Raw genomic sequence first — 8,156 nt, forward strand, 5'->3', positions numbered from 1 at the left:
AGGGACACCTCACGGTAGATCAGGCTGGCCAGAGCCTCAAGTTGCCTTGTGGAGACAGGGCACAAACCCTGCATGCCAGCTTTCATACAATCATAGAATTGTTTCAGTTGGAAAAGACCTCTAATATCATCGAGTCCAACTGTTGACTAGAACAGACAGACAGCAGCTCTCAGAATCTTTGCTTCACGCAGGCAATCAGTACAATCTGTTGTATTTTTGTGTTGGGTTTTTTGTTGGTTAGCTTGGATTTTTCACACCCCCCTGACTAGTTATCTCTTCCTTCAGTGGTGACTTTTTTTATCCTGCACTAGGAGACACAACAGCAAAAATCTGGACCAGAAAACCCCTCCCACCATGCAAGCAAACTGCAGTCACCTCCACAATATCCCAGGGAGTGATGACTCTTCTCAGAGCAGCCATGCAGCGAGGCTGCCAGGAGATGCCTCGTGCCACCAGAGCGGAGATGTCCGCATCCAGCTGAACTCTGCGGCAGGAGAAGCCAGAGACCACACCGGTTCCCGGCACTCACGGCAGGGCTCCCAAAGTCGCTCCCACGGACATGCCCACAGTGAAGCAGGGGGGCAGGATGATTCCACTCCAGACTCAGAGGAACATGGTGGCAGCTCCCTCTCAGAGCTCAGATACCTCCTGCAGTGGCTGCACAAAAGTCTGCCCTATATCTTGATTCTGTGTGTCAAACTGGTCGTCCAGCATATAATCGGTAGAGTATAACAAAACACAGTCTGAGGGAACATACCCCCACCTCCCCCCAGCCCCTAAGAGATCATCATAATAACCATGCCTGCAATAGAATTCAATTTATTTTTAGTTTTATTTTTATTTGCTTTATTTGTCAGAAAGAGACTTACTGAACTACATTTCAGTGGCTTCTATTTCCTTTGCTGGCATAATGTGGCTTAATTATTCTGGTTTGATAGTCTGAGCTCTATTAATTGTAATTACAAAGATGTATTAGAAGTGGCTGATTCTTAACCCAGTTCAGTAATTATTTTATTTTATTGTGTTTAACTGACCCTTTTTTCCTAATAGGCATTTCTCTTGGAATTGGGCTGCTAACAACTTACTTGTATGCAAACAAAAGCATAGTAAATCAGGTTTTTCTAAGAGTAAGTATCACCCTATGCAACGAAATCCTATATGTTAACCAAGATCTTTATCCATCATTTTTTGAAAGAAATGTGAGTGGAGACACTGGTTGATTTACCTGATAATATTAGGGGTTAAAGTTTCCAAGATGGGAGTCTCAATGCTTCTGTACACTGTAGAGCTTGTCAGATAGTAAGGTTTGCAAAATTCAAAAGGAGGGTTTTCCCTCCCTTGTCCCCCCCAACTGTGCATACTGAAATCACTCCAACTGAGGAAAGCTTTCTGGAATTATGGAAGAATTTCTTAACTATATTTATGGAGTTAAAAGCAATTAACAGTTTAAACTTTCATCAGTCTCTGTTCATTGCCAAAGGAAAATTTGTTATTCATTGTGGGTTGGATTGCGGTTGTGCTTGTAGGAAAAAAAAAAAAACCTTGATACGCACAGAAATTATGCTGAAAACATTAAAATTGCTGCTTTACCTTTCAGTTTAGTTCTCCTAGTTTATTTGGTCTAAACCCACAAATATAAAATCCTCTAGTAGTAAAACTGTTTAGGATCCAAGAGACTTAGTGCTTTGGAGATGTATTTCAGACACTGATAGCAAGATGAGGACTATAGTATGTCTGCAATTACCTTACAGGAACGGTGCTCCAAGTTGCAATGTGCTTGGTTACTGGTGTACCTAACTGGATCATCACTCCTCTTGTATTACACTTTCCATTCTCAGTCACTATATTACAGGTAAGTAGAAGAAAATCTCTACTCACATCATAAATTCCTCAGATATTAACTGGGAACATTTTATCTGGGCTGCTGCTGTTCATCTTTAATTGTGGCATCGGTTTCCCTTTCATTTTAATCTTCTTTCTTCCTCTTCTGCCAAAGTCAACAGGTGCTATCCTTAAAAGTACATTGGAATTTGCAAGATTAGACCCTATATTCAACTTAATGGCACTACTGTACCATGAGGAATGTACCTGGGTTTCATTCCTAGCCTTGACCCTACCACCACCTTGCCTTTGGCATATTGAATGTGCCATACTGGGGCTCCAGTTGATTTTTTTTTTTCTTTTCACCCCTTACCAATCTGTAGCTGCACTCTTGGCTCTAAATCAGTCCAAGGCTGTGTTGCTAAAATGAGAAAGCAAGTCTGTGTCTCAAGATGGGGGGGTTGTGATGACAAGACAGGTAGGAAGGTTCAAAACCAGAAACGTTGTTACAGGTCATAAATTAATCAACTTACAATAAAGAGTTGATTTTCTTAGCAAATATGTTTCCTCCGTGTAAAACCAAGTTTCCTTTTTAATTAAACCTGCTGTGACAATCTCTGGTTACACTTTCCTCTAAACAGGGTGCTCCAGTAACTTCTGATACTTGTTTTTCTAGCTTAATCTTCTTAAAGCCTACTATGGACTTTATGGACTTGTGGGAGGTACTTTGGATTGTGGGAATCACAGACTTTATTCTGAAATTCCTCTTCATGGGCTTCAAGTGCTTTATTCTCTTAGTGCCTTCTTTTATGATGTCCTTTAAATCAAAGGTAAGGAAATAAGCTATATTTTTGCTTCCACATGAGAGTGTTTTATGGCAAGATTAGCTAATTATTAAATTCTATCCAGAGAATAGTCTTTTTAATTAAAGTTCTGGATATAATCCACCATTTCACTGTGGGTTAGAACACCCTGTGGATTGCATGTTCTTCCCTGCTTGGTGCTGAGGAAGGTTTACAGTCTGATCTGAAACAACTGCTTGTATTATGTCATCAGATAAATGGGTTTATTTCTGTCTCTAAGTGGGGGGGGATGAAGAAACCTTTTACTTACTTTACCTGTAAGAATGTGTATGCAGGTGGTTAGCATGAGCAGCTAAAGCACAATAAATTTTCTACAGGCTTGACAGGAACTGATATGGGAAGGTTTTAAGATCTGTGCATGCAAACAGATGGAGTTTTTTCCTGTCTCTTCAGAAAATAATGCAGAGTTTTTTTCTTTTTGTTAATAAACTTCAGCAATATTTATGTCAGATCAACGAGTTTGATTCGTAGCTTAACTCCTCAAACCATTGAAATTTAAGAATTTTCACAGTAGCCTACGCTGACTTATGGTTTATTTTCATCTGCCTAATGATGTCTCAGCATTTGAACAGGAGGTTTCGGTAGGTTTTAGCTCTTCAAATGTCCCAGAACAAGTATTTCCTCAGGTAAAACCAATTTATCTAAATACTGATTTATAATCAAGATCTCTCTTTTTTTTTTTTTTTCCTACAGCTAGTGACCTAACAACCAAAAAATAGTTATTGAAAATTCCATTACACCAAGTGACCTACATTGTGGCTAAATTAAAGGAGGAATCTGGTCAATAGTGGCAAATTGTGGCATTTTCCAGTGTGCAGTGTATAGAAAGAATACTTCCTCCCTGTTACAGAGACAAACTTATGGGAATAAAGTAAGAGCTAAGCTAAATAGCATGATTATACAATCACACAGACAGAGTGTTCTGTAGGGTACTGGTGCTTTGTAGTTGTCATTCAGTAATGGTTAGGGTGTCATTGGACTCTTCTTGCCTGTTAATCCAACAGTTTATGGTTGTTAATAAAGAATGGGTCTTACTCTCACATTTTTTTTAATTTAATGCAGGACACAGCTCTGCTAATAACAAGCTGATCTCTGTGACCACATTTCTTATTCTCCTTTTCCAAATAACTTTGATTTTCACTTTTAATGCTTATGAAGTCTGAGAGTATTGTTAAAGAGGTAAGCACCTGACAAAGCTATCCTGTTGCAGCCTGTGGACTTGATTTTCTGCAGTACAGCAATGGTGTTACTGTTATTTGCACAGCTGTGGTGAGACTCATCATCTCATCTTCATTCTTTTCCATGCCTCATATTTAGCTGTTTCAAGATATGATGAGAGGAAGTTCCTCCAAAGAATAACAATATGTCTTTATATTTTAAAAACTCCTTGTGTTTTAAATCTTGAGCAATTCCTTTGCATGTCTTGCTTAGGGCTACTGGTACATGCTGTTAGAAGAACTCTGCCAGTATTACCGTATGTTTGTCCCCATACCAGTTTGGTTCCGTTATCTTATTGGCAAAGGGGAGCTGGACAGTGTGCTAGGATGGACCCTTGGGATACTGCTGGGCCTTCTCTACCTCGTCCTGAAAGTATGTGAGCTTTATATTCCTCTCAAACTGTTCTGCAGTAACTATAGTTGGAGGGTTAGACACACAAGCTAACACATTTCTGGAAGTTCTCCTGTGTTTGAGCTGACTTGCAAATCAAGGCTTCAGGTTCACTGAGACAGCTTTCCAAAACCGACAAGAAAACTGGCTCAGGACACAGGATCATCTTTTTGCTGCACCTGTTCTGGGAGTAGATTTGGGTTCCATAGCAAAGAACACTGTTACTATAGCTCCCCTCACAGCAGACATTGATCAGACTGTTAGCAGATTCTGAGGAAAAGAGCTTGCAAAAATACAGGTAAAATTCATGGCTGAATCAGCCTCTTCCAGGCAACCAGATTTACTCTGAGTATCCTGGATGATGCTAAACCAGTTAAACATAAGTCTGTTGAAGCTGTCTGCTTCACCATACAGCTAATCTGCTCGAGACAGAACCAAATTCAATGCAAGTTTGGCTTTGAACATGAAAAATACTTTTTAATGCTATAGTATCTTAACTGCAAGTCTAGAGACTATTACATATATGATAATAATGCTGATATATTTGTACTTGAGTGCTTCATTGTAGAACCTCAACACTATTTTGCTTTTAAAGACCAGATATCAACTAGGGAAATCCTTCAGGTTCAATTCTTAGTTTGGCTATCATAGAATGGCTCAGGTTGGAAGGGGCCTTAGAGATCATCTACTACAAACTCCTTGCCATTGGCAGAGATGCCTCTCAACTAGACTTGGCTGCTGAAAGCCTCATCCAACCTGGCCTTGAACACTCCCAGAGAGGAGGCAGCCATATCCTCCCTGGGCAACCTGTTCTAGAGTTTCACCACCCTCATACTGAAGAACTTCTTCCTAAGATCCAGTCTAACCCTACTCTACCTCAGCTTCAAATCGTTCCTCCGTGTCATGACATTAGGCACCATTATGAAAAGTCCCTCTCCAGCCTTCCTATACCTTCAGGTAGTGGAAGGCAGCTCTAAGGCAGCCCCGGAGCTGCCTCTTCTCTAGGCTGAGCAACCCCAGTTCCCTCAGCCTATCCTCACAGCAGAGGTGTGCCTGCCCTTGGCCCTCCTCTGGACTCGCTCCAACAGCTCTGTGTCCTTCTTATGCTGGGGACACCAGAACTGGATGCAATACTCAAGGTGGGGTCTCACACCTATTAAGTATTGAAAATGTGGTCAGTCTGAACTGCAGCTCTGCTTAAGTTCTGCTAAAATCAAACTAGCAGTGAGACTTCTAGTGTTGGAGTCTGCACAAAAGCTAAATGTAACTCAGTTTTTCTTTCCCATTTCAGATTTTGAGCTTTTTTGGGCAATTGAGAAACTTCAGACAGGTCTTACGGCTATTTTGTACACAACCAGTGAGTACTGAATTCTCTTATGGCAAAAAAAACCTCAAGTTACCTGAAAACACTTCATTTCCAAATAACTCATTCCTGTAGTACATTGCATTGTTCTAGCAATAGACAACTGCACGTTTAAAGTAAACTTTGTAAAGTTGTTCTCCCATTATGTTGTCAGCTGAACAACAAAATCTATTCTGCATGTCTCTTCAGATAAATCCATGTGGAGCTTTTGTCCTGCTTCCTGCTTTTTAACTGGAATTAAACCTGGCTAGATGCAGGCAGAGCTTTAGGCTGAATTACAGTGAGAAGTGAAGCTTGCCAAAATAACTCACACGCAAGTAACTTGTTAGAATTGTAACTAGATAATCTTTCTCTGTAGGAAGAGCTATTGTTCAGAGTCTGCTGTTCCTGCAGTGAAAGATAGAGAACATTTTGGAGTGCTGTCCTTGAACTAAGCATCACGAAGCACTTCTCATGTTCTGAGTGCTGTCTTGTTCAAATTGGAACTTAAAACAGTGTGTTTCTCAGAGGTCACTTAAAATAATAACTGCTAGATTTTTCCAGTGTCTTTGATCAGGGAAAGATACTAACTAGAGGGCATGGTAAGTAGGAGCAGATAAGCTGTAGGCCTCAAGATGACTATTAAAAAATTTAGCAACATTTAATTGGATTAGCGACTGAAGAGTTTTCCTGACACAGCAGTCCTTATTCCCAGTTCCTCTCTGTCTTGGTATTTTTGTGTTTGTACTGCCTTTTTTTAGCCCCCTAGACACTAATATCTGCTTAAAATGCCTTGTTTTACAGCACTATGGGGTGACAGCTAGCAAGAGACAGTGTTCTGAGTCGGATGATATTTGTTCTATCTGCCAAGCTGAATTTCAGAAGCCTATTCTGCTTATCTGCCAGGTAATACACAAAATCTGAGTAACTTTCTGCAGACTTAAGAATATTTTAAACAACTGGCAAACAAAACAACATAAAGTTAGTTTAGTATGTTTTCTGATTATTATTAGAAATCAGGCTATGCAAATAATATACCCTCTGATAAACAGAAGAGCTTAGAAGCTCTAAGTTCTCCTTCTTTTCATTACAGCACACATTTTGTGAAGAATGCATCTCTTTGTGGTTTAATAGAGAAAAAACGTGTCCACTCTGCAAAACTGTTATTTCAGACCATGTTAACAAGTGGAAGGATGGAGCCACATCTATGCATCTACAGATTTTCTAAAGCATGTCAACTTGGTTTACAGTTTACTCAAGTTGAGGTTTTGCAGTTTACTGCAGATGTAGGTGGCACAAGGAGTGAATTTCCAAATTCTAGATAAAATGCTTCTATGAAATGTTTTTATATTTTAAACAGTGCAGAAAACGTTAACTTGACCTTCTTAAGAAAAGTTTTAAGTTTTCAGGGTGAATGCAGAAAAAACAGCACTGCTTCTTGTCAGGTCCTGGAACAATGCTGCATCACTTCTTGCAGCAGGTTCTTAACATTATTTAAACTTAAAGTAGAGTTACAGGCTGTACTAAATTGTCTTTATCCTTCTAACATGACTTAACCCAAAAGGTGGACCTATAATTTTATTAAGATTATGAGCAAATTTTATACTCTGGAGTACAGTGAGAATTAGAGCTGCTTGTCACCTGGCATTAAAGATCCTTCAATGCTTGCCCAGTAGATGAGAGAAACCAGCTTCTTATTCATGCACCTATTTCTCACTGTACCTGGAGATAAGCCACAAGAGGAAGAGGCTTCCCCCTCAGGTTCTTGTAGGCTTCTAACAGATCTTTGGCTTAATACCTAAACCAACCACTGAGGAGAGTTTTATACTTAGCTTTTGTTAACACTGGTATTTTTAAACCAAACCTTTAATACTATATTTTTGTCATATGAAGAACCAGATTTTCTTACAGGGGAGAATCTATTTTATACTATATTTGCAATTTGTAGTATGCATAAAAATCAGAGAGAATAAACGGATTTAAATCTTACTTGTTTGGTGCATGTTGAATAAAGCAACAAAGGTCATTGCTGTTTCAGTATTAACTTACATGGAAGCACATTAACAGCTCACTGCTAGGTAATTCCTGTTAAACTGATGTCTTTGCAAAACAAAAACACTCCACATCTTGCAACTTTTTCATGTTTAGTCTTGATGCTCATTATAGAGCTAATTTACATACCATTTTTTTTCTTGTCCTTTTTTTCACCTGGCTCTTTGGATTAGATAAAAAACCCAAAACAAACCCAAGCCCACTCCAATTATTCTGTTACAGCAAAGTTAAATTGAGTTGCCATTAACTTGAGCGTGTCTTAACTGAATACCTTTAGGAAGCTTCTAAATTAGGGAAAAACCAGAACTGACACGTTAAACGCTTACTTGGATAGCGTAGCATCCAATGGCAACTATGAAGTTGCAGCTGCCACAGCCAGCTATAAATCAATAAATAGGGCTGACAGGGCATGATGAGAGAGTGCTTGTAAAGCTCACCAAGGCTGTATTATGGGGTACAAACAACATGTG

The 8,156-nt window shown here is 39.5% G+C and overlaps 1 protein-coding gene across 1 annotated transcript; it reads left to right on the forward strand.

Annotated features, from left to right (window-relative positions):
- The first annotated feature begins 342 nt into the window (after nt 1-342).
- Nucleotides 343-6,943, forward strand: RNFT1 (ring finger protein, transmembrane 1). The gene is made up of 8 exons (XM_054394224.1): nt 343-721; nt 1,051-1,127; nt 1,752-1,852; nt 2,498-2,651; nt 4,116-4,274; nt 5,584-5,649; nt 6,439-6,540; nt 6,728-6,943. Exons 1-8 carry the CDS (start codon nt 355-357, stop codon nt 6,860-6,862), a joined length of 1,161 nt encoding a protein of 386 aa, XP_054250199.1. The 5' UTR covers nt 343-354; the 3' UTR covers nt 6,863-6,943.
- Nucleotides 6,944-8,156: the final 1,213 nt, after the last annotated feature.

Source organism: Indicator indicator, chromosome 30 (genome assembly GCF_027791375.1).
Source record: "Indicator indicator isolate 239-I01 chromosome 30, UM_Iind_1.1, whole genome shotgun sequence".
In the NCBI taxonomy this organism is placed as follows: domain Eukaryota; kingdom Metazoa; phylum Chordata; class Aves; order Piciformes; family Indicatoridae; genus Indicator; species Indicator indicator.